Genomic DNA, 25,927 nt, shown 5'->3' on the forward strand with positions numbered 1-25,927 from the left:
GAGTACTGGGATTAAAGGCGTGCGCCATCATCGCCTGCGTGGCTTACACCATCATTCTTGTTTGGAGAAAACGAAGCTTATTTTTACACCTCTGTGTTGGCTGCTGTGCTGGGGCTGTGGTTCAGGGGCCACAGCCACAGGGAGGTCAGCTTCCGGGGGTCTTTGGGTGATTGCAAGGTGGGGAATGATTCTCTCTGAGGATGACATCATTCTCAACTTTACAAAATGGGTTCCTTTTTTCTCAAGTCCCGTCCTGGGCCTAGCTCTGGGTTTGATGCAAGGCTGGCTGACAGGGAGACGTTTTTGGTAAATTGCCCAAAGTTGGTCTTCCTTAGGGCCTGGAGAGGGGCCAGGCTGTCAGGGAGGGATTACGGGAGAGCAGTGATGTCAGTAGCCAGCTTGATCGGGCCCTCAGTGGGTCAGGGAGAGGAGAGGGCAAGTTCCAAGATAGTCTGCAAGGAGCCAAAGTCAGGGGAGGCCCGGGTGTGAGAGCAGGGCTATAACCAAGGCCCTGGGGCCAGTGGGCAGCTGAGGAGGGGTTGGGGCAGGAGGCCCAGCCAGCCCTGGGTCCGTCCTGCTGTGTGCCTCGGGCCTCTCGGGAAGCGTGCAGAGCAGAATGGCCCTGACAGAGGTCAGCCATCATCTAGTAGATCAGTGTCTCATCTCTGTGACAGATCTCACCACAAAGGTCACTTCAGGAACGGAGGGCGTATTTTGGCCCACAGTTTGAGGAAACTGCATGGTCTCAGCAGGGTAAGGCCGCTGGTCACGTTGAGTCCACCATCGAGAGGGAGAGAGATGGATGCTGGCGCTTGGCTTGCGATCTCCCTTTTACTCAGTGAGGACCTCAGCCCGCGCAGCGGTGCCACCTGCGTAAGGGTGGGTCTTTCACCTCAGCTAACCCAGTCTAAAAACTCCCTCTGGGGCGCGCCTAGAAGTTCGTCTCCTAGGCGACTCTGGAGCCTGCCAAACTGATGAGCTGAGGCATCCGGGTGAACCGTCCTTTCTCTGCCCACTGAGGAAGGGGCAGGTCAACCTCATCCTGTCTGTTTACAACCTCCAGACCCCCTTCATCAAAGGATGAGGCTGGGGGGAGTGGAGACAGAAGAGGCCAGGAGGAAAGGTCACACTACACAGGTGTGTCCCATGTCCCGCTTAGCGTGTGAGATGCCGGGAGGCACAGCATACATCTGTCTCCGATGTGTTTGTATGTGTGTGTGTTTGCTGTATAGTTTTGCAGGCACCCAGATACGTGGGTTTCTGTGTTTTAAAAGCACGTTGTTTCGTGATACAACTGTTCCCAGTGAGCTTGCTGGCCAGCTGCAGGGAAATCAATGTTCCTCTTAATTGACTGTAACCCTCGTCAATCACAGAAGAACTCAGAATTTAGCCTCCTTCTCTAGGCAGCTTAGACAGCCACTGCTGGGGCAAGGGAGTTAGTAGCGGCCTTGTGGAACTGAGCCTTTGGGGACTTTCTTGGGGACAGGCCTGGAAGGAGCTGAGGTCTGGTAGGAAGCAGGTGTCAGAATTCCCTGCTGGGTCCTGTCCTGCCCCTAAGTCTGGAAGTTGTAGAGAATGGTACACCCTGGGCTGGGGTATCCCCAGAGCACCTCGAGGTAACGGGCTTTTGATGTTGCCTGCTTCTCTGTTGGGGTACCCAAGAACTGTTCACAGCATCAACTTTGGTGATCAGGGAGACTGGTATCTGAGGCCTACCTCCCTTTTTTCTACTTCCTGAACCAGGACTGTTTGGTGTGGGGACCAGCATGTAGGGTAGGAGCTGAGGAAAGTGTTGCAGGCCTTGATCTCCACTACATCTGACAGATGCAGAGGGGTGCAGCCAGCACATGCCCAGGGCGTCAATCCTCCTGACTCCCCCATCCCTAGCCTGCTGTGTGAACCCAGGAAAGTCCCTTTATCAGCTCTGGACCATTCCCCAGTTCAAACTATAAAATAAAGGGACAGTAGGGAGATTTGGGAGGTCCTTCCTAAGGTTTTGGACCCTGAGCAGTCTCTTGAGGTCCCTCTGCCCACAGAGGAACTCTGCAACAGGTTTGGGCACCCTTATCACTATGGGAATCTGTGGTCCTCTCTCTCCACAGCCTCTCAGAGCTGTTTTCTCAGGTCCACCACCAGGCACCATCACTAGAAGAGAAATCTGGGGGTGGCTGGCATTTTCCAGCCAGGACCACGTGCAAGGTGGCCCTGGGTCCTGGTAGCACGTTGTGGACTCAGTGGACTTTGGTTTAGAGCCAATAAAAGTGAGGGGTAATGATTATGTATGTGCCTGTGGGCAAGGTCACCCCTCCCAGAACCCGACAACAACGACGATGTCCAGGCTACAGATGAGGACCTGGGCTCATAAAGAGCAAGGACCACTCCTGATCACAGGGCTGAAGAGGCCCAGCGGCCGGCTTTGCCTGCACAGGAGAGCCAGTGAGGTCCTCTAACTGCCACATTTGTTGGGGATTCGGGTGAAGAAGGACCTATGATCCCACCAGGGTGACTTTGGAGGTCTCCGGCCCCTCCCTCTCATACCTGTCCAGGCTGGTGAGGGCTCACACTTTGATCTCTTCCCATGCAAACACCTAAAGAGGGAAAGAGAGAAGAAAATGAAATACACCACCATTAGGATCAAAGGACTCCCGGTCACTGATCCAGCTGGAGGAAGCCCTGCTGATGGCCCTGTGGGGACAGCATGGTTGTTGCCAAGGAAACCCTTCAGAACAGTTTTGGCTTTTGCTGCCTGCCTTGGGGGTGGTCGCATCTCAAGGGCTTCAGTCTGTACCAGCCTGACCTTTTCTTCAGTCTTGGCCTTAGCGAATGTGGTCCCTCCTGAGTGACAGGGGACACGCCTGCCTGTCTCAGATCTACTTTGTGGCACCTTCTCCTTGGAGGTGTGAGAACCCTCACTGTCTCTCTTTCTCTCTGTCTCATTTCTCCCAGGCCTTCAACTATCTGTATAGTTGAACTTCTGATCCTCCTGCCTCCACCTCCCAAGCGTTAGAGTTACAGGCTTGTCCCTGTGCCCAGTTTATGTGGTCCTGTGGGTCAAACCCTGGGCTTTGTGTATATGAGGTGAGCACTCCATTGATTATGCCTCAGCCCCCCCCCCCTTTTCTTTTCTACCTGGGCATTTCCCAAGTCCCGGGTCTGGGCTCTGAGGCCTGAGACTCTGCTTTTACTGCCGTTTGAGGAAAAGTGCCTCAGCGTGAGACGCCTAATCGCCTATTACTTGGAAACAGAAAGCGCTGTGTGAAGGGCAAGTCCGGTGTAATAATAGTGACGCCGATGGTTTTGTTTTGAACGGCTTGAACTTGTTAAGTCCAGCAGATGCCACGGCACTATTTAAAGCCCATGCTGGCGATCTGTTTTATGCAGAAACGACTTATTGTAGGAGAATTGCTGAATCCTTCGAAAAGTACAGCTTTTCTCAGCTGAGCCTTCGCTGTTTCCTCTTAGGGGTAGCGTTAAATAGGGGGGACAAGCGGGCCAGCAGAACTGGGGAGGTAGCACAGTGGTAGAGCACTCGCCTGGGATGTGCGAGGCCACAGGTTCAATCCTTGCTAAGTTCCTACTCCATGCCAGCTTGAATCCTTGAGGTAACTTTGCTTTGATACCCGAGTTCCGAGAGGCTGTGCAACCCTCCCAAGGTCACACCGCAGTGGGAAGCCAGCCTTTCTGTCTAGGTCCCCTGGCTCTCGGCTTCACTGCTCCAATGATCTAAATAATGTGTCTAGTCACTGGCTAGGCTGGGAGGTCAGCCGATGCCTCTGTCCCCCAGTGAGAGCCACCATAATGACACTTGAGATCAGTCAGAGAATCGGCCGGAAAAGAACTTCCTAACCGATGGAACCTGACAGGCTGAAGGAATGAAAACGACTTTCCTTGTCCAGTGAATGGTGGTTGGTTTGTGTCACGGGGTCACTAGATGAAGTGGCTCTAAGCCATATGGCAGGAAATAACCAACATTTCATTTACTTCCTCCCAGTTCTCGGGGCTGACATCTGAAGCTGGGGTGCACTCCCTGGGCTCTGGCTAGGTCCTAGCCAACCAGGAAAGTGCTGGCCTTGGCCTGCATCACTTTAGGCCCACCTGTCTCTTGGCTTTTGCTGGGAGACACACAGAAGCACCCATTTCACCCAGAGAGAGCACCCACAGACCAAATAAGTCCATCCAAGTCCAGCATATAAGAGAAACAAGGGTGACTCCGGCAGCTGTCACTGAAAAGGCCCATGTGAGCTGGGTGACAGCTCACAAAAACTATATCCCTGGAGTCCCCATCCAAGTCAACCTTCCCCTCCTCTACACTTTTGCACCCCTAAAGCCATGTCTGTTTGACGGGGTCAGGAGCAAGTGAATGGCTGGAGTCTCGGGTGAGGGTCTGATGATACCTCTCTTACAAGCAAATGTTAAAACGATGGCTGTGTGAGGGTCTTGTGCTGTTGGTCACATGACTCTCAAGATGGCAGAATTTCACTGGACCTTGTCCATGCTCTTGTGGTTCTCGCCCCCCCCCCCCACTTTCACATTACCTCTTTTTTTTTTTTTTTTTTGGTTTTTCAAGACAGGGTTTCTCTGTAGCTTTGGAGCCTGTCCTGGAACTAGCTCTTGTAGACCAGGCTGGTCTCAAACTCACAGAGATCTGCCTGCCTCTGCCTCCCGAGTGCTGGAATTAAAGGCGTTTGCCACTACCACCCGGCATGTCACATGACCTCTTGACAAGGACCCCAGTTGGATTTAGTGTTACCCCTAATCCAGCATGACCTCCTCTTCCCTAATCTCAAAGACCCCTCTCCTAAGTGGGGTACATTCCAAGTTTGTAGGAGGACATGAGTTTGGGGCGATGCTACTCAGCGTACAGTGGGGGTCCCTGGGCACGTGCCCATGCTGGCAGGATTAGGCTCTGTGTAGGAAAGCCATCCTGCTCTGGGGACTCAGGACTATGCTGGGGATCCCAGGCAGGCCCTGAAGCCTGGGAAATGATGGGGTTCTGTGGGGGGCGGAGGCAGGCAGATGGAGAGATGCCTACAGGAAGGTGGCTCTGTGGGGGTGAGGTGGGGCCAGTTTCACACCTGCCAGAATTCCTGGCTGGCTCCAGTGTGAGCTGTTTGGCCCTTTCCAATCTCCGTTAACTCCCATTCCTGACAGGAGTCAGAAGCATAGACTTAGCGGCCCTGTGGGTCAGCAACCTGACCTGGCAGCCATGGGGGCGCGGCAACCTTGTGTGCTGGGACACCTCTTCCGGTCACTTCAGTCCTGGGTTAAATCCCCCAGCATCCTATAAACCAGACATGGCGACCCATGCCTGCCATCCCAGCATTTGGGAGGGGAATGCAAGACAGCATCCATCTGGCAGAGGTACTGGCCTGTCCCTTGTCTGTGCAGAGGACAGGCCCGGTTTGCCTGTGGAACTTCCTTAGTGTTTGTCACTCTCAAAGGCAGGTGGTCGGACATGCAGTTTGCTACCTAGGTCCGCTATGGTTCCTTCTTCTCTGGTAGGCAGGTCACCCAGCCTGTGAGAGGTGAGGTTTGCATGCCCAGGTTGGAAAGACCCTTCAGACCAAGTACCTGAATAGGAATAAACAGAGCTTAAGGAGCAGCGTGTGTGTGTGTGTGTGTGTGTGTGTGTGTGTGTGTAGCCAGAAAGTGAAGTGAGAATCGAAGCAAGTGAATTGAAAGTATTGAGAGCAAGTGGCTTCCTGGAGAAGGCCCCGGGCCTGTGCTTGACAGGCAGATAAGGCCAGCAGAGTGGGATCTATCTCAATAGCAGCTTGTGCAATGAGATAAATGCTGCACAGAACAACTAATACAATTCCCGGAGCCCTGGCCAGCAATCAACGAGGAAATAAATCCTCCGAAAATCAAAGTGGCCCCATACTGATGGAGGAAAATAGAAGGCTTAACATCCGCGGCTAAAACTCTTTGAAGATTGGGGGAGGTGGGCTGGAGATGTGGCTCAGTGGGTAGAATGCCTGCCAAGCCACAGCTCCAACCCCAACATCACAAGGACCTGACTTGGTGGTGCATGTCTGTAATCCCAGCGTTTGGGAGGGGAAGGCAGGAGGATCAGAAGTACGAGGTCATCCTCTACAACTTAGTAAGTTTGAGTCTAACCTGGACTACATGAGACTGTCTCAGAAGAAGGGAAGGGAGCTGGGGGAAGGAGACTGAAGAGATGGCACCGTGGTAAAGATCACTCGCTGCTCCACCATGAGTTCTAGAGGTCTGACCTTTGCACTCCAGTTCCAGGGAGCTCATGCCTCTGGTCTCTGCAGGTACCTGCACACACTTGTGTGCATACACTCACACAGACATGTATACACATGGTCTCACTCTGTAGCCCTGGCTAACCTGGAATGCACTGTAGTAGACCAGGCTGGACTCTGCCTTCTGAGTGTTGCGATCAAAGGCATGTGCCACCACACCAACAAATAAAACAAACCTTAAAAAAATCAGTAAAGGGGGTGGGGCTAGAAGAATGGCCCAGCCGTGAAGAGCACTTGCTGTTCTTGCACCTATATGAAAAGCTCAATATAATGTCAAGTGCCTATTATACCAGCCCTGGGGATGCAGAGACAAGAGGATCCCTGGACCTTGCTTCCCAGTTCGTCTAGCCAATCAGGAAGCTGCAGATTCAATGAGCAACACTTCCTCAAATTATAAGCTGGAAAGAAGTAGAGGAAGGGGGCTGGAGAGATGGCTCAGAGGTTAAGAGTACTGGCTGCTCTTCCAGAGGTCCTGAGTTCAATTCCCAGCAACCACATGGTGGCTCACAACCATCTGTACTGAGATCTGGTGCCCTGCTCTGGCATACATGGAGGCAGAATGTTGTATACATAATAAATAAATAAATATTAAAAAAAAAAAGAAGTAGAGGAAGACACCAACCAACTATGCCCCGCCCCCTGCCACCTGCCGCCCCACCCCCTGCCCCCTGCCCCACCCCCCAGAATGTGTCCTTAGGAAGCGTTAGTTCACTGGCGGGTCCCCAGGTTGCTGGGAGTGGAATGTGTCTTGACGTGATGAACAGACTCGGGGGAGCTGGCTGTGCCTAGGAAGAGGCCTCTGTCACCTGGAGGGTCCTGGGCTCACCTGCTCATGGCAGGAAGACAGAAGCCTCTTTGTCTTCTTCAGTCCCAGGTGCAGTGTCTTACATACTCAGCACTCTGTAAACCCGCCGGGCCCCTGCAGAGGTGGGCTTCCCTGCTGTGTGCAAGGTGTGCAGTGATGTAGGCAAGCTCTGCTCCACCTCAGCTGATTTCCGCTGTGGCCTCTGCCGATTGTCCTAGGCCACTCATGAGCTCACCTCCGGCTCTCCCCTCCCCTCTAGGCTCACCCCTGGGGCTGGCCTCATTGAGAGGATCCAGGCCATTGCCCAGAATGTGTCTGACATTGCAGTGAAGGTGGACCAGATCCTGCGCCACAGCCTGATTCTGCACAGCAAGGGTGCGTCATGGCCGGGACACTGCCCTGTGTCCCCAGAGGCCGGTGCCCTGCTGGATAGGGCGAGCCTCCAGGAGGTCCCGTTCCTCTGGTAATGCTTGCCTGGTTCTTGGGGGCCCTACTTGAGGCTCTCATCAGGGGGACCTGGTCGAGCCCACCTTGGCCTGCCTGAGGGTGTGGAGGACCAAGTGGGTCCCTGCAGTTCCAAGAATAAGGGCCACCATTCCTTTGGGTTTGGGGAAAGCTGGAGGCTTCTGCTCAACCCCTGTCATTGGGAAAAGCAAAGGTTTATTTGGTGGGGAGCCTGGGGTGGGGCTGTCCAGGGAACTGCCCTGTAGCTGTTTGAGAGAACTCACCATACAGAGCCTGGAGGAGGCTGAGTATGTGGAGGATGGTAGCTCAGACCCCAGGATTGTGGGGTAGGAGACACCTCAGGTGGAGGGGGCAGGGGCAGCTACTACTCTGTCCCACCACAGACCACACCCTGCTCTGTCTGTGTGGCCGCTTTCAGGCCGCAGTGCCTTAGTAAGCTGCCCTCTTCTTTTTTTTTGCAGTATCTGAAGGTCGGAGGGACCAGTGTGAAGCACCCAGTGACCCCAAGTTTCCTGACTGCTCAGGGAAAGTGGAGGTGAGTCCTAGAGCTCCCCCGAAGCAGGGTGCAGACAGGTGGAGGCTCCTCCTCAGGGCTCTTCCCAGTCCAGCTCAGCTCTGGATTTCTACCCCAGCTGGGCCTTTTGTTGACAAGCTGGTGGCACCTGGACTCAGAAAAATTCTTTCTGCACTAAGCCTACAATCTGATCACCAACCTGAAGCCCTTTGGGGCCAGTCCCTCAGGGGCTTTGGCACTTTCTTACTGCCACCTAGAGCCTCATTCTGACATCCTTCGGTCACTCTTTCCTTCGTCCTCCTTGCCCGACTCGTGGCTGTTGTACCGAGGGCCACCTCCTCCCTCCTCCCTCCTCCCTCCTCCCTCCTCCCTCCTCCAGGGGCCACTTCTGACTGCACAATGTCCCTGTATACAGAGAGCCAATCCATAGCCTTAAAGCCAACGCCCCTCTAGCTCTGAACCTGTAGGGGGTGCTGTGGAGCAACAAACTCCATCCTTAGGGAGCTCGTGGGACCCCTGTGGAAAGAACTTCCCTGGCCCTGGTCTCCATGGAGGATGCTTTATGGTCCTGGTCTCTAAGGTGACAAAGACAAGGGGACGTGGGCTGTGGCTGCTGAACCTCCTGGATCTTTGCACTGGTGTTTGGCCCCTTGATGTCCAAGAGTTGGGTCTCAGGCCCTCTTCTGCAAGACCTTGGAGAAGGTGACCCACCTCTTTTTCTGGTCCTCAGTAGCAAAGGGCTGATCTCGGACCAGGTTCCCTGATCCAGTTGCAGGTTTCTACTCTGCTGCAGCATCTATAGGTTGGGGCACACCTCACAGCTCCTGCACAGCCTGGAAGATCTTGGGGTGCCTGCAGCTGTGGGAGTCTATGGGGTGATCTGTGGGTGAGTTGCTGGCTGCCTGCTCAGGCCTGACTCTCTTCACAGTGGATGCGTGCCCGCTGGACCTCGGACCCCTGCTATGCCTTCTTTGGAGTGGATGGCACCGAGTGCTCCTTCCTCATCTACCTCAGTGAGGTTGAGTGGTTCTGCCCCCCGCTGCCCTGGAGGAACCAGACAGCTTCCCGGAGAGCCCCCAAGGCCCTTCCCAAAGTCCAGGTAGGTCTTGGAAGTGGATGTCCTCAGGGACAGTGGGAGGGAACCTCAGTCTTGCCACCTCCTCCGTCCCCATGGAATGGGGTTCCCAGCTCCATCAGCTGAGAGTGCCCAGGCCACCTTCTATAGAATCCTCTCTGGGGAACTTACCGGAGTCCTGGAGTTGTCCCTTAATGGGTTAGAATAACAGTAATCCAAGCTGTCATGTACTGAGTGCTTCCTGCCTTAGGGCCACTTTATTTGGCCTTCTGTGGATCTGGTTAATGGGAGAAGACTCGCAGGCCTGGAGAGTTAACAGGTTCAAGGCATCACTGACTGGTACCATTGACAGGCAGCGCAGTCCCTGGTGACTCAGAGCTGACCAGCTCCCCAGAAGGACACAGGGAATGTGGTCGATGGGAGCTGGGCTGGGGTGTGAGCGCTGGAAGGAGAGCGCAGATCTGCCCTGATGCTGGAGCAGGCACCAACCTTATGGTCGGTACCAGTCTCCACTCTAGGAGAGCAAGGGACAGGATGGCGAAGGTATGTTTGGGGATTGAGAGGGCTGGCATGTGGCTCCATCCCAGGCAGTGTTCCGGAGCAATCTGTCACACCTCCTGGAGCTGATGGGCAGTGGGAAGGAGTCCCTCATCTTCATGAAGAAGCGAACCAGGCGGTTCACTGCCCAGTGGACCAAGGCTGCCAAGCACCTGGCGCAGAAGCTGGGGGACGCCCGGAGGGACCAGAAACAGGTATGTCATCCTCTCGGGGAGTGCTTGGATGAAGTGCTCACAACCCTGGGGTGCCAGGTGGCTATAGGCATGAGGTTCCAAGTAGATACAGAATTCTGAGTGGGAATGAGTGTGTGGCACAGGGTTCAAGGGGATCACAGGTCGACCAGGGTTCTGACTGGGCATGGTGGATGTTCTTAGACCAGTGCCATTAGATCCAGATAGAGGACTTGATTTAGACAGGGAGCCTCTGGCCCTTCTCCAGGCTGGGGAAGGATGATCAGTCCCTGGAGGTCCTGCATCCTTAGGACATTTTTATCAGGTCAGGCCGAAAGGTTATAGGAGTCTAGGAATAAGAGACTGAGGAGGGCTTGTTGGCCCATCTGTCCATCCGTCTGTCCATCTGCCCGCCCATCTATCTATGCATGTAGTAGGGAATTGCATGCTTGTCACCTCTGTCTCTGTTTCCTTCAGAGTTCTTGCCAATTCATAAAACTCTGTCTTGCCTGTTATACCACTGTCCACCTCTTCCATCTGCAGAGTGAGCTCTGAGGCAATTGCATAGCCGCCTCATTGACTACAGCCCCAGTGTTCTGTGTCTTAAAGCGGCCAACCAGGCCTGGCCTGGAGACCCTGTGTGCTGGGGTGTTCCTGGGGGTGGGGTGGGCAGACCTAAGAGCTGCTGCAGCTGCTGCTGACCTATGTCCTGCTCCCCTAGATCCTTGTCCACATCGGCTTCCTGACAGAGGAATCTGGGGACGTGTTCAGCCCACGGGTGCTGAAGGGCGGGCCTCTGGGGGAGATGGTGCAGTGGGCCGACATTCTGGCCGCTCTCTATGTGCTGGGCCACAGTCTGCGGATCACAGTGTCCCTGAAGGAGCTGCAGAGGTGAGTGCCCAGAGAGCCATTCACGTCCCGGTGGGGTGGGGGTGGGGAAAGAAGGAGAGCCCAGCCCACCAGCTGATGCTCCATCTGCAGGACTCACAGCCTGGCTGTGGCCTTCTGTGGGATGCTGACCTTCCCTGGTTTCCTCCTCCACCTGCTTGTCTACTTCCTACTCCCTGCACCCCGCAGACACCTGCGTGTATTTAGAATGCATAGAGGAAGTATGCTTGTTTAACACTGGTCCTTGGGCTCCTGACCTCTGCTGGGACTGATACTAGGGTCTGGTTTGTGCTCAGAGGCCAATGTGTAGTGTCTTGCTTTTGAGAGAGGAGCTTCACACGCACATGGGATCTCCTCCACCTGCCTTCCTTGTGGGTTGGGCATAGTCTTCAGGGCATCTTTTCTGGAGCTGGGCTCATTGGCGGGTCTATGAGGGTGCTATGATTGAGCGGTAATGCTGACTTTCCCAGTGCTGGGCTGGTCAGGGTCCTTCTAGCACAGTGACACATAGATGCACCCCACCCTGAGCTTGTTGGGGAAGAGGGTCTAAAAGATTGTTTGACTGTGAAAATTTGGGGGTTACAGGGAGTAGGGATATGTGAGATACCAAGGGATTGGAGAGAGAGAGAAAATCAGATAGACAGGCAGACAGGGATACTGGAGGGTAGGAGCTGATGTGTGTGTCTTTGTTGTTTGTGTGTGTCTTGTTTGATATCTTGTTGGGATCATTTTTTTTGCCACTCATATGTTGGATGCATATATATATACATATACATATATACATATATATGTATATGTATATATATACACACATACTTGCTTATGCTTTTTCTGGCTTTATTTTTTGTATTTCTGTGTGGCATTGGATACATACATAGGTACCTCTAAAATGTGTACTAACGAAGTTATGATACACAGGAATCAAATGACTCACAGTATTATGCCCATCTACACAGAGAATAATACCAAGGACTTATTCCAACTAGATCTCCCTCCGCCACCCTCTGCCTGTCCCACAGGAAACCTGTAGCTTGAATTCTGTCTCACATATGAATCAGTGGTGTGAGGAGGTGGGGACTTGACTGTACTGTTGAGAGGGGCGCTAAGATGAGCCAGTGGTTTGGGGGTGTTCATCCCCATAGCCTGAAAGTCATTCTTTTTGGCAATGCTCTTATCTCCAGTGGACACAGTAAACGTGAAAAAGTGTCTCCAGAGTGAGTGACAGGGACAAGGGAGAGATGACAAGTAGACCATGTGTAGGGTAGAAAGGTGTTGGGGACCAGGGTGGGGCCCGTATACGTATGGCAGTGCTAGGAAACACCAGTGTGTGGGCTGCAGCCAGCTGAGAAATAGCCCTTCTGCCTCCAATAGCCAAAGAGCCGCAGGAACTAAGAGGGCCCAGTGGGTAGCTGTCCCGGAGTCCTGGTGCTGAACTTACAGACAATTCCCGGCCGTGGGGTGTCAGCCCGCAGTCTTTGGTCATCTGTGGGCAGCTCTGTGCGTTCAGTAGCACAGCCGCCTCCGTTGCTGAGACATGCCTGCTCACCAGCACCTTCTGCCTGCACCACGCCCACTTTGCTCATCCAGGCAGAGCTCGTGGGCTGACAGGATGCCTCGATGACAGCTTTTGCAGATAATGAGGTGACTTTCTCTGGCTAGGAGGCTTCCAACAGAAAAGTCACATGGTTCATGGAAATAGGAAGAGGACCAGTGAGTGACCCAGGGCCAGAGTTTTAGGTGAAGTGGCATCAACAATCTGGTGGAAATTCACACACCCAGGATTGCAATGGAACAAATACCGAGGGTGCCCAGGGACTCTTATCCCAAGATCTGACCTTCAAAGACCCTTGGGAGCAGGGACAGCCTGTCAGGTTCACCCACACTTCACCCTGCTCAGATGGAACCACCCTTACCACACAGGGCACTTAGCCTGAGTCTTCTTTTCTGGGTCACCTGGATCTGTGCCAGACAAGTGAGCTGACCTAACCCTACTCCCTGAGGGATGGGAGCGCTTCTTCCACACACCCAGCACAGAACCAGTGTTCTGCTGGAGAGGAGCAGAGACCCCCGCAGGTCTTCCTGGGAGGCAGGGATTTAGTTCAGTGGCTCTGTTCCAGCCCATGCCAGGGCTCTCTTCCCCCAGCCCCACTCTGAGTCCTTCCCCACCCAGAGCACTGCCACCTCTCCTGTCCACTTCAGGAATGGGTGCTGAGCCTGAGGCTGCTGTCCATCGCCCATCCGTGGCCAGAGCAATGACTGTGGGGTTCCTGGACTTGGGAGGCACTGGTAAAAAGTAACATGGCTGAGCGATGCTCACCTGTAGCCATTCCTTTGCTACTTACACGTACTTGTCCGTAGACATACACACACAGCGCCCTTACATGAATATATATATATATATATATATATATATATATATATATATATATATATTACTCACATGCAGGCATATCATGAATGTATGCATGTAATCCCCACAGACACACACATGAATTTATGCATGTAACACACACTCATACATATGAACTTATGTAACACTTATATACATATATGTACATGAACAGGCATATAACACACATGCACACACATGAATCCATACATGTGAGTGTGTGAATGTGTAGCATCCACATTTATGCACATGTGTGAATATGTGTATGTAACATCCACATTTACACACATGAACTTATATAATACCCATATGCATAAACATGACCATTCCTGCACACACAGTTAACATTATTCACATGTGCTACCACTGCATGAAGACACGTGCATATCCATTTATAAGCGGATATATATGCTCACACCTACTCACACACGTGTGCACATATATAGCCTCTGCTCTCATATATACGTGTATGTTATATACCTATGTAAACATGCATGCTCACATGTGCACTTGTATGCTCTTGCATGTGCAACACACACATGTACCCTCCTAACACCTCACCAGAAACTCAGTCTTTTCCCCAGGCTTCACTTCCTGCCAGGCATCTGTGGCTCTCAACTGTAGCAGGGGCCTTAGCGGTCACCCCATCTCAGAATTGCTGCCCAGAAAATTGGTAGGCTTGGCTGTGCCTGAATGCCCTGGCCTTGGTCCCCTGAGGGATGTAAGTGTGAACGAGCATCTTGCTCTGACAGGGTAGCTGGGTGTAAACAGCCCATCCCTCCTGGGATATCCTCAGAAAGATGCTTTCAAAACCTGTTACCAGATACGATTGAAAAACAAAACTGCCTTCCCTGGGGGATTTCCACTACAAGGTTAGCAGCCATGCTGGGCTAGTGCTCAGGGCAGGGGCTCCAGCTTTGGCTGCAGCAGATGCCTGCTTGATTGAGCACATACCAGCACAAGGTCTCCACTCTTGGCATCCCGGTTCCGTGGCTCTTAGCCACACCCGTGAATGTCAAGGTAGAGACACTGCAAAGCTCAGAGCTGTGGCTTTTCCAAGTGGCCTTCCTCGGTGCAGTCTCAGGGCTGGGAGGCTAGGAAACTATAGAATGGGGCTGGCTTTGCCAGGTTTATGCCAAAGGGACAGGGCCAGAGGATGGCTTAGGGCCTGGGGTAGAGCTTAGCCTTGATGGATTTGTAGGAGTGTGAGGGTTCCTCATTAGGCCCACTTCATGCCTGGAAGCTCTGAGAATGCCCTTGGCTGTAAGGGCTGAGACGTTGGGGTGAGGGGCTGAGACATTAAGGATAAGGCCAGGGACGGGAGATGAGAATGAAGAGGAACCCATTGAGCTGGTTAGTTTTGTCAGTTTGATACAACCTATAGTCAATCACCTGGGAAGAAGGAACCTCAACTGAGGAGTTACCCAGATTGGCTTCCCTCAGGGATGGAGGGTGACCTGAAAGAATAAGATGAAATAAACCCTTTTCTCTCCCAAGTTGCTTTTGGCCATGGTGTAAATCACAGAAAAAGTAACTAGAAACTAGACCCCGCTGGAGGTGACCCGGGTAAGGAGGCCTCTGGTATCCTTCCCAGAATACCAAGGAGAGGCCTGCTGGCTCAAAACTTGTGGCCCCACACTTTGTTAGATATATAGATGGTCTTTTTTTTCTTTTCTATTGTAATTTGAGGGAAGATTGACAGGTGTAAGAACCAGACAGATGCTGAGTGTGGTCCACAGTACTCGCTCCGTCCCTCTGACACCATGGAAACACAGGCCTTTCTCGGTCAAGGACAGTTGAGTGCAGTGTGGGGTGCGCTGGGTTTCTCTAGAGTTGTAGTAGCAGAGTCATGATGGCTTGGTGGCTTCAACAAGAGGGCCTTCCTCATGGCTCTGTAGACTAGAAGTCTGAGCTCTGCTGTTGCAGGCTGTCCTTCAGAGCCCTCAAGGAAGGGTTTATTACAGGGCTACTTCTGGAACCAGGCTGCTTGGCTCAGCATTGGCGTGTGTACACGTTACCCCTGTCTTCTTCTACTGGGCCTCTTCCATGTGTGGGTGTCACTATCCAAACTTCCCCCTTTACAAGGACTCAGTCCTAGCTGTGTGCGGGGGTTCACCTCTGTAATCCTGGCACTCAGGAGCCTGAAGCAGGGAATCGTCCGGAGTTTGAGGCCAGCCTAGGCCACAGACTACGACCCTGTGATAGTTTTAATTATCAACTGATATAACCTAGACTCTCAATGAGGGGTTGTCCAAATAAGCTTGGCCTGTAGGGATGTCTGTGGGAGGTTGCCTTAACTGACGTGAGAAGACCCAGCCCACTGTAGGCGACACCGGTCCCTAGCAAGGAGTCCCGGACTGGGTGAGACTGGAGAGAGCAAGCTGAGGACGGAGCACCTGTACACTCGTTCTTTCTGCTCTTGACTGTGTGGACAGCTGCTTCAGGTTCCTGCCTCGACTTCCCCACAATGATGGACTAACGCTGAAATTGCAGGCGAATGGACCCTTTCTTCCCTGAGCTGATTTCTGTCAGGGTATTTTTATCAGAGCAACAGACTTGGACAGACCCTGACTCAGAATTTAGAAACATGTCACAGTCGCATGAGGGAAGACCCAGCCTACTGGTCTAAGTTTCAAAAAAAAAAAAAAGAAAGAAAGAAAGAGGAAAGCCTTTTTGTTTTTTTTTTCAAATGTGTATTTTGCCAGCATGTCTGTCGGTACACCGTATGTGTTCCTGGTTGTGAGCTGCCATGTAGGTGCTGGGAATTGGGCGTGGGCTCTCTGCAAGAACAACCAGTGCTCATAACCACAGGGCCATCTCTCCAGCCCTCATTTTGTCTGCTTTGTAAAGACACTGTCTCCAAATAAGACTGCACACTGAGAAACTGCAGGGAGGGGGAGGGGGCGTTCAGTATGCAACACGTGAACTTTGTGGGGGGCACAAGCAGCCTGTAACAGTACAGCCAGCCTGGACTGGCCCAGGGCAGAAACCACAGGAGGATGGGGTAGGAGGCGTGGTCGCCCTTGTTAGCTGGCGGCTGCAGCTGGTGATGGGGAGGCGGCCATTGCGTTCTGAAAGCTCCCTTGGCTGCCCCAGGCCCTGTGTGAGGCCAGCATCGGGACAAAGACATGGCTTGTACACTGGTCGTAGCTCATTCACAGATGTTCCTGCCAGGTGTCTCATCTGCTGACTACCCAGAAGTCTGGATGGATGAGCCAGCTTTTCCCCTTTTTCCGTGTTTTGGCGTTTTAATTAACCGGCTCATTGGAGGGGTGTCTCGGGCAGTGTGCAGAATCCGCATTTGGCTCTGGTGCACCAAGATATTTCTCAATGAGGGAGGTGGTGTGTGAGGACAATGGTCTGTGATAAGTATGCGGTGAGGTGGCGTCAGACACCCGCCCCTTGCTCCTGGGGAGCGTGCACAGGGAAGGAGCTGTGGAGCAGGGGACTCTCTCCTGACGCATCCTGAGCCTTCGTCTTGAAGGCCCGTCTCCACAGTGCATGTTTGAAAGGGAAGCCTTGCCCTTCCTCCCTGTGGCGAACTGGCAGTGCTCATCAATTTTATTTGCATAATTTCAAGCATTAATAGTACGTGGCATGAGGAAAAACGATGGGGCTCTTCCTCCATCCATGAGTGAAATTGGGTTTAGGAGAAAATTAGTTGACTTAACTGGCAAATGATGGGAACTTGAGAGGGGCACATTTAAACAAGGAGGCTGAGGAGGGAGGGCTCGTGGCTGTCAGCGTGCAGCCAGGCAGGGAGTCGGACTCCAATCCAGGGTGTTTGTGCACAGGGCCCTGGGAACGTCAGAAGCGGGGACCACATCTTGTTCGTCTTGGGCAGCCTGGCTTGGCCAGCTGTGCCTGTCAGACTTCTCTTTACCGTGACAAATAATTGAGAGCGGCACTTTAAAAGGGAGGATGATTTATTTTTAGCCTATGATGTATGAGAATTCAGTCCAGGGTCCACTGGATCCATTGATTTGGAGGTGAGGTGAGGCAGAGAGAATGGCGTGGTGGCAGTGCATAGCCGAGGCTGGGGCATGAGGTGAGGCAGAGATGAGAGCACATAGACAGGCTGCTTACATCAAGGCTCCTGGGGAGCAGAAAGCAAGACAGGAAGGGGTTGGGAAGACAGCTTGGTGGGTGAAGACAACTCTGTGAGGACCAGAATTGGAGCCTGAGAGCCTTGTATTGGGAGTGATGTGTGCACACAGGTCCAGGGAGGGGACCAGAGAACTGAGCATCAGCTGTGGTGACTCCAGCTTTGCTTCGAGACAGGATGGGAGAGGGTGTGTGGAAGGAGGTGGAGGGCTGGGAGACACAAGGAGGACAGAGGAGACTACCCTGGCAGCCCATAGCCGCACTCATAGTACGTTATTCTGTGAAACAAAATAATTAAGCCAAATACAGTCGATATGAGGTGGGAGCCAGGCTGGGTAGTGGAGGTGCAGTATTCATGATGGGTGGGGCCTGCCAGGTGCCTGGCTGGTACTGCCCACTCTCTCTGCCTGGGGACTGTGATGGGGCATTCCCCTGTGGCACCTAGCCAAAAATTTTGCATCAACAAGTGAACACTGGATCTCACCCACTAGACCTACTCAGTCTCTCCCTAGGAGCTGGGATTGGGCTGTGGTCTCAACTCTTCATCTTCTCCTCACCTAGGACAGAAGCATTTTTGTAAAGTTATCTACCTTCCCCTCCTTGATGTTCAGAGCCTTGAGGCTCTCATTTAGAGGTCCATGCTTTGTGGGTCCCACAACACACAGGGCGGGCAGGGGAGTTCTGTCTGGTGGTGGCTGGAAGGAGGAGGAAGGGAATGGACTAAGAGCCCCTAGGAAGACAGAAGAGTGCCACCCACAGAAAAGGCCCAAGTCGCTTCTTTGGCCTCCCAGGAAAGCCAGGGCCAGCCTGGTGGGGCTGGTGGAAGTACTGGATATCCCTAGCATCCCCTTCAACTTCTCAACTTAGAAGATGATAGCAACATTGTTTCCCGGGAGCCAGGGCCGTGTTTTCCCCTACTCTTCAGGGGAAGATTCCAAGCCCCTTGGTTGGTCTCACAGGGAATGCTCTCCGGCCACTGCTTTCAGCCCAGATCTCATGTAGAAAGTCTTGTTCTGGCGTTGGAACAAGAGCCCCGCCATCTTTGTGTGTCCCAAGACCTACAAACAGACTGATCCTCACAGAGGCTTTGTGGGGCAGCGCAGGCTCCTCAGAACCCCTGGAATGTGATGCTCACCTGAGAGAGGGCCCCAGGGGCCAACCTGGGCGTCAAGAGCTGAAATGGGTCATCCTTGGGGGAATGACCACTGAGGGCCCTGAGACAGACCGTCCTGGTTCTTGGCAACAGGGTGTGGGTGAGAGTCTGATTGTGCCTGACATCAGCACCGCTAGGTTATATAAACCTGCCACTCCTCACTCCTTCTTTCCAGAGCAGTAGCAGCTCGCTAGCTGGAGGGGTGAGCATTGGTTTCCTGCACTCTCCTGGGAGAGCCACAGCCCTATTATTAGCCATAAGCTTGCTTACCAGCAAAGAACACGGGGGTGGGGGGGAGGTGTTAGCCTTATAAAACCCACTCGCCCTGTCTGCCCAGCACAGAAGGATGTTGTTCCTCAGTTTCCCTTTTGTATCCCTTGGCCCATGGTCAGTAGCAATGGGGCAGCCGGATATCCCTGAACCCGACTCTGCTTCATTTCCTCTGAGCCACTCCTTCTGTGTGAACCTGGTCATTCTCCTTGACTGTAGTCTGGGACTCTCTGAGAGCACCTGTGCGTGCTGGATGGTATCCAAGGACACCTGCCTTTCCAGGAGGCAGGAACTGAGGGTAAGCTCATCGGGGTAGCATCAGGAGCCTGTATTGGACAAAGGATGGTCAGCCCTGCTGGCAGGAGATTATAATTCTCCATTAGCAATCTCCCTGCTTCCTAAGAAGCTCGATAGGTGCCCAGTTAGGTCTCTGTGTTCCTTCTGTATGCCCCCTGATGCTCTGGGATGGAGACAGTGACCTGCAGTAGCGATGGATCATATAAGAGTGAAGGGCAACGCCAATGATGCTAAAGTGATGGGCACAGCCCGCAGGAAAGACAGAATGTTCAAGGCTGCCAGGTCCAATGTTCCCAGCAGTGTAGCACATCTGGGGAAGCCGAGGATCACTGGAGTCAAAGGTATTGTAGGAAATTGTTTTAATTAGGTCCCTCCTACACACATGCACGCACACACACACACACACACACACACACACACACACACACACACAGAGAGAGAGAGAGAGAGGGAGAGAGAGAGAGAGAGAGAGAGAGAATGAGAATAGTTTCTCCCCAAATGTGAGCAGTACCTGGAGAGATTATTGGAGAGAAATTAGAGTGGAGGATTTTATCTTAGGAGAGGCAGCAGAGAGTCGTCTGAGCAACACAGTACAGCAGCCGAGGCAGACAGCAAGGGGATGTGGGGTCTTGTGTGTGCATGGTCGCCCAGCAGCCTTGTGTGAGGAGCTCGTGTCCACAGAGGTTTTTCATTGTGCCAGAATCCAGCATATTGCTTCCTACTCTGTCCCATCCTACTCTGATCTTTGGCAGAAAGTGAGGGAGCTGATTTTTTGCCCTAGACTATCTGCAACCAGCTGGGACTCCCAGGCAGGATGACACCCCAGTGCTTCTGGGAGGCAGAATGCTGGGAACCAAGCATATGGAGGAGGCGGTTGTTTTAATTATTGTAAAATGCACATCACATAAAATGTGCTGTCTTAACCATTTTACAGGGTACAGTCTGATAGCTTCAGTTCTTGCAAAATTAAGACTGTCCCTAGTATACTGTAGGTCTGTTCCTCCTTTTCCCAGAAGCCAGCATTGTATGTGCATGTGCACTTGTGTGTGTGTGTGTGATTACCTGCATGCATGTGTGTGTGTGTGATTACCTGCATGCATGTGTGTATGCATGCTAGTCCACGTGTGTATGTTCAGTGTTTGCCTCTATCATCGTGACACTTTATTCTATAAAGATATTTATTTTTATTATGTTTAGTTATATGTATGTGTCTCTGTGTGGACGTGAACTTGGGTGCTTACAGAGGCCAGAGACATGGGATGCCCTGGAGCTGGAGTTACAGGCTGTTGGGAGCCATCCACTGTGGGTGCTGGGAGCCAGACTGGTTCTCTACAAATGTAGGACATGCCCTTAACTGCTGAGCCATCTCTCTAGCCCCCACCACCACCTTACTTTTTGAGACAAGGTCTCTTGATTTACCTAGCGCTCCTGAAATCCCTCTGCCTCCACCCTCAAGAGCTGGGGTTTCAGGCTTGGGTTGTCATGTTCAACTTTCCAAAAAAGATTTAATTTTTTTATTTTACATTTATGAGTGCTTTGCACATATGTCTGAGCACCACATGCGTGCCTGGTACCCATAGAAACCAGAACAAAGCATTCTATTTCCTAGAGCTGGAGTTACAGACAGTTGTGAGCCACCTGGTGGGTGCTGGGGACTGACCATGAGTTCTCTGGAAGAGCAACAAGTGCTCTTAACCACTGAGTCATTTCCCCAGGCCCCATGTGAAGCTTTTTTCTAGGTTCTGGGGTTACATGTTCAGGTCCTCATGTTTGCTCACCAAGCACATTAGCCACTGAGCTACCTCTCAATCCTGTACCTTGTTTTTTGAGAAAGCATCTCTCACTGGGCCCTGGAGCTAGCTGGCTAGGCTGGGCTGTCTGGCTAGAGAGCTTAAGAGATCAACCTCTCTCATCTCACCAACACTGAGATTATGTATGTGCACCGCCATATCCAGGTTTTTACATGGCGGCTGGGGAACAGACTCAGTTCCTCATGCTAGCTAGGCTTCCGGTAGCCATCTCTGTAGCCCGGGATGCTGCTCTTCTGGGTGCATTGATTTGTATTGAGCAAAGAGGTGGAGCGATCCAGGTGACTTATGAGAGTGTTCCATGCCCTTGGGCAACCACCCTATCCACTCCCTACCCCTCTGTTAAATTGTGTGTGTGTGTGTGTGTGAAGTCAGAGGACAACTTGCTCAAGTCAGCATTCTACCACAATAAATTCAAGCCGTCAGCCTTGGCACCAGGTGCTTTTACCTGCGGAGCCCTCTCACCGGCCCTTCTGCATGTGTAGATTTCACCCAGGTGGTCTATCCAAGGGACATCTCTCCCGCCACCAGGTTCGGCAGTTCTAAAAACTTCCAGTGGAGTGACCCTTCCTCGGCAAGCTCCAACATCTTATTCTGTGACTCTAGGTCCGTGGAACAAGAGCTGGTGGTACTAGTGATGCTGAGGCATGAGGCAAGTCCCCTGACTGGGACTGTTCAGCCTCCTGAGCCACCACTATGCAGTCTGGCTGGAGACTGTCAGGCTGGCGTTTTCTCAATTCAAGCAGCAGCTCTAGCCAACCACTTAGTGTAAAATCGCCCATAAAAGTGTACTTGAATTACAGGCCATAAACCTACAACCCCGTGAGTAGCTGACCTTTCTGCTCCCTGGAACTCAGGTGCCTTTGGGATCCATGAAGCTCACTGCCTGCCTGCCCTCGGGGAATCAGCAGAAGGTGGAAAGCAGTCCCTTCTTCAGGCAAGGAGGCTGCAGCTTCTCGTTCCCTCCTCCCTGAAAAAGGCACACAGGGCCCAGCCTGCTCCTTCTCCCAGTCCCTCTGCAGCGCTGCTCCTGCTGTATACAGGGCCCTGGTGTCCAAGGACTAAGGGGCTTCCAGTTGCCTGCGGAAGCTTGGGCAAATCTTACTGAATGGTATTTAGAATTGCCATTGTCACGGTGCTTACTTTACATAGAGCATGCACAAGGACCTGCATTCGGATCCCAGCGCCCTTGTAAAAAGCAATACTCGGCATACTACCAGAGATGTGTTTCCATGGTGGCTGTAAATCCAGTCAAGGTGACAAGCAAGGCTAACCAGGGAAGTCAGGTGTGGTGTCACGTGACTTTTAAACACAGCACGGGGAAGGCGGAGGCAGGTGGATCTCCCTGGGTTCAAGTCTAGTCTGGTTTACATAGAGAATTCCAGGCCGGCCAGAGCTACATGGTGAGATCCTGTCTCAGATGAAACAAAATCACGGAAATCCAGGAATAGGGTGGCATGTGTTGCCCGGAAGCAACCAGAAAGATGCGAGGAGACCTGTCATTTCCTAGGTGTAGGTACCAGTGCCCAGACCCGCCATGATCCATATTTTACCCAGATTCCCACTGGGAGGAGAAGAGCCACCTCCTTCCTCGCATCTGCAAGGAGAGGACCAGAGCGAGGGTCCCTGGGTTCTTTAGTTTGTAGCTCTCAGTCAGGTGAGGTCAAGAGAAAGGCCGGTGCTGCCTCCCACTAACCAGGTACTCTGGGGAGCTGCAGCTGTGAGGCTCCTTTGTGGGTGCTGGCTTTGCTACAGGAGTTTGGGAGCGAAGAGAAGGGCACAGCAGAGACGCCCCACACAGTAGAGATGGTGGTTCAGCATTGATAACCACCAAATATTTCATGGAGTCTCCAACTGGGAACTGCTTTAGGGTGCTATAGCTCATGAGTTCTCTGCCCATTCCACATCACTGATTGGCTCAGGAGATCCTTGCCTTAGAAGCCTGTGTTCTGTGACACCTGGGGATCGTGGGAAAGTAGCCCCCACAGGAGAAGACAGGGCAGAGGCTGTGTAGCCAGGTTAAAGGTTTTATATATAAGGAATGAGGTTGCTAGGGTCTTGCTTTCCTGCCTCCATGGCACAGTCTCTGGCATTAGGTAACACGTGATTGGGGAACAGCTCAGCAAGGCAAGCTGTTCTCCCTGCCCCTTCTGCTGTCATGCCCTGTAGGGACAGACCCAGCCCTGATGCCACCATATCCATCAGTACCCCGACCCTGGAATCTTGTCTTTGCAGTCTTGCAGGCAGGTGCCATCTACATCACCAGAAAGGGGCCCCTGTGCGTGGTTTGTTCAGAGGGTGGTGTGCACCAGCCCCTCCCCCAGCCTGGGCTGGGAATGTGCTGAGCGTGCACAGACAGCGCTGTGCGTTCTGGGCTGGTACTTTTCCACCTGAGTTACTCTAGAGAGCCCGAGACATAACCAGGCAATGGATCAGTCATGGTCCCTTGTCTTTAATGAGTCTGTCCTTGTCAGACCCCATCACCTCCCTGGCCCAAGGTTGCTTATGGCTTGGGCTCCCAGGAGGCCTTGGGGCTTCTTCCAGCACCCTAGCATTCTGTTCCTGCAGGCAGTCAATGGCCTGGCAGAGGCAAAGGGTGGGGCACCCACCTTGTTAAACGGCCGCTTTGCACCCCTAGGAGCTGAGATGGGAAGATGCTCTTAGCATCCTTGGCCTATTTAGACGTGGTCTTCCTTGCTCTCAACACCCAATCAGCTCCCAGCAGCTGGACCTGATTGATGCCTGCTCTGTCTGCTCACATCCCCATCCCTCCCCAGGCCACTCACTCTTCCTGGGACTCTTATTATCCAAGGACCAAAAGTTTCATGGTGCACAGGGCTTGGCACCTTGTAATATCCTACAAGATGCGTGTTAAATGGGAGGGCCTGAGGGGGGTGATGCATGTGTCAAACAGAAACAGCACTAAGTGTGGTGCTATTTCAGCCCAGGGCTCTACTCTGGCCCAGTATAAGGCGAAGGTGGAGGGGGCCATGGGCAGCAGTCTCTCACTGGGGCTCAGTGCATGCTCACTGAGTGCTAGAGCAGGCCCACAGGGGAGAAACCAGGGGCTTCCCAGTCAGTTCCATAGGGGTCTGAGTGGGAGGTGAAAGTTCTACAGAGAGAGAGCTGAGAGCTTAACCGTGCTGAAATCGGCAGTTGTGGTGGCTGTGCCAAGGCTTAGAGCCTTTTCCAGGGGGACCACTGGGCAGATGGTTGCTCTGGAAGAAGCCACAAGGTCATAGCCACGTCCTTCAGGCTTCAGTGAGATGAAATGACTGACACCTAGCTCCTGCCAGACAACAGAGGGTCACCATTCCTTTCTGAGCCAGCCATAGCTTCTGGGTCATTGGAAGCAGCCCTGTCCCAGGCAAACACTGTTGTGTTTGTAAAGTGCCGTGCACAGGCAGGCCCCTGGTCCCGGGGGACTCGGTGCTATGGCTGGCTGGAGCAGGGAGAGTCCCCGAGGCCTACGGGAGCTGTGTCAGCCATGACAGCTGGAATCATTGGCACTGAGTGAGCACGGAAGGGACCCTGAGGACTCTGGCTCACGTTCATGGCACTCTGGAACAATAGAGCTGTTCTCTGAGCAAAGTCAGCCCCCTGGATTTACAGAAACCCCCTTCCTCCTGGCAGGTAAATGAGGCCAGGCCCACTGCTTGGCAAAGTAGCCTGGGAGGATTTCCGTGTGTGTGTGTGTGTGTGTGTGTGTGTGTGTGTGTGTGTGTGTCCCGCTCCTAGGTAGAGGCCCATGTGCACTGAAAACTTCATACCGCTGTATGGGGCCACCCGTCTGATGCATCTCTGAGTGTGTGCTCTTGCCTTCCCCGCCCTTGGGCCATCTCCCTTCGCTTCCCATCCTGGGCTGTAGGAACGGGATGGGCGCAGGGCTGGCGAGAAGGTGGGTTTCTCTGGGTTCAGGCTCTAATGGGCTCTTTTCTCAGTAACTTAGGGGTGCCGCCAGGCCGGGGGAACTGCCCGCTCACCGTGCCTCTGCCCTTTGACCTCATCTACACGGACTATCATGGCCTTCAGCAGATGAAACAGCACATGGGCTTGTCCTTCAAGAAGTACCGGTGAGAGGCCAGGGACCCTTGGGACCACAGCCCATGCCTTCCCTCCTGCAAGGGTGGAGCACTACATGACCCCCTTCCTTCCTGTCTCAGCCTTTGCCTTCCCACTCCAACCAGATCACTGACAGCCCTCTAGAGCCTTCCATCCCTCTGCGGGCTGGGGCTGGAGCCTGGTAGGATGGGAGGTGACCTGGATGGAGGGCCCGAGGCATCCCAGGGGGTGAGGGTGAGGAGGGTGGGAAAGAGAGGAGCCCCTGACAAAAGAGAGGCGGCCAATGCCCTTCGGTGGCCCCAGGAGCTAAGGCAAGTGTGCCGCAGCAAGCAGAAGTGGGTACATTTAGCACCGAGAGCCCCACTGTTCACTCCCTTGCTCTAATGCCATCAATACCCGGTGTGATTTTTATTAGAGGAAGGTGACGGCCAGCGATATTGCTTTTATTATTAATGTGGGCTGTCTGTGCATTGCCATCCTGCCCGCCTCGCCAGCTCTCCCCGGGAATCAGGAATCCTGCCGACCTCAGCAGTCTGCAAGATTCTGGGTCGCCCGGAAGAACACTGATCGCTGGCAGCTTTGTGTGGGGGTGTCTGAATGTCAGCGCCTTTGTTGAGTAGCCACTCGGGGTAGGATGGGCGGGTGGGGTTTCTGGAGCCTCAGAGGTGACCTGGTCTTAGGTTAGCTGATCCTATAGGAGTTCTGGGCTTTAAACTGGAAGAAGCATTGGGTCTGGGGGATAACAGTGGAGGAGGGAGGCCAGGGTCAGAACCCCTTTGAAACCTAGGAGGGGCCACCCTTGCTGAGGAAGCTTGGGGCAGTCTCCCAAGCCCAGGTCCCCAGGACCCAACTCATGGGCACTGTTCTTCCCAATAAGACATAACTTATAAATGACCAGAAGCAATGAGGGGATGCCCCACCCCCTTCAGATACCACCTTATTTCCTAGCCTTCCTCCAGTGGAGGTGATGGTTTGGCTTCTGGGTACCAACCAGGGACGAGACATTAAGAGTGACCAAGCGACCCTGAGGCAGCTGGACTGCTATTCCTGTCAGGGAAACTGGCACAGAGAGGGTGAAGCTCTTGCTGTGGTCACATGGT

At 53.1% G+C, this 25,927-nt stretch overlaps 1 protein-coding gene across 1 annotated transcript in view; it reads left to right on the plus strand.

Annotated features, from left to right (window-relative positions):
- Mgat5b (alpha-1,6-mannosylglycoprotein 6-beta-N-acetylglucosaminyltransferase B) overlaps positions 1-25,927 on the plus strand; it is a 64,968-nt gene that overhangs the window by 17,910 nt on the left and 21,131 nt on the right. Inside the window, exons 4-9 of the mRNA XM_075990201.1 lie at positions 7,334-7,449; positions 8,001-8,074; positions 8,982-9,152; positions 9,716-9,880; positions 10,578-10,747; positions 24,707-24,838. Coding sequence (XP_075846316.1) covers positions 7,334-7,449; positions 8,001-8,074; positions 8,982-9,152; positions 9,716-9,880; positions 10,578-10,747; positions 24,707-24,838 — 828 coding nt within the window. The remainder of the gene's footprint in view (positions 1-7,333; positions 7,450-8,000; positions 8,075-8,981; positions 9,153-9,715; positions 9,881-10,577; positions 10,748-24,706; positions 24,839-25,927) is intronic.

The sequence above is a fragment of the Microtus pennsylvanicus genome, chromosome 11 (assembly GCF_037038515.1).
Source record: "Microtus pennsylvanicus isolate mMicPen1 chromosome 11, mMicPen1.hap1, whole genome shotgun sequence".
In the NCBI taxonomy this organism is placed as follows: domain Eukaryota; kingdom Metazoa; phylum Chordata; class Mammalia; order Rodentia; family Cricetidae; genus Microtus; species Microtus pennsylvanicus.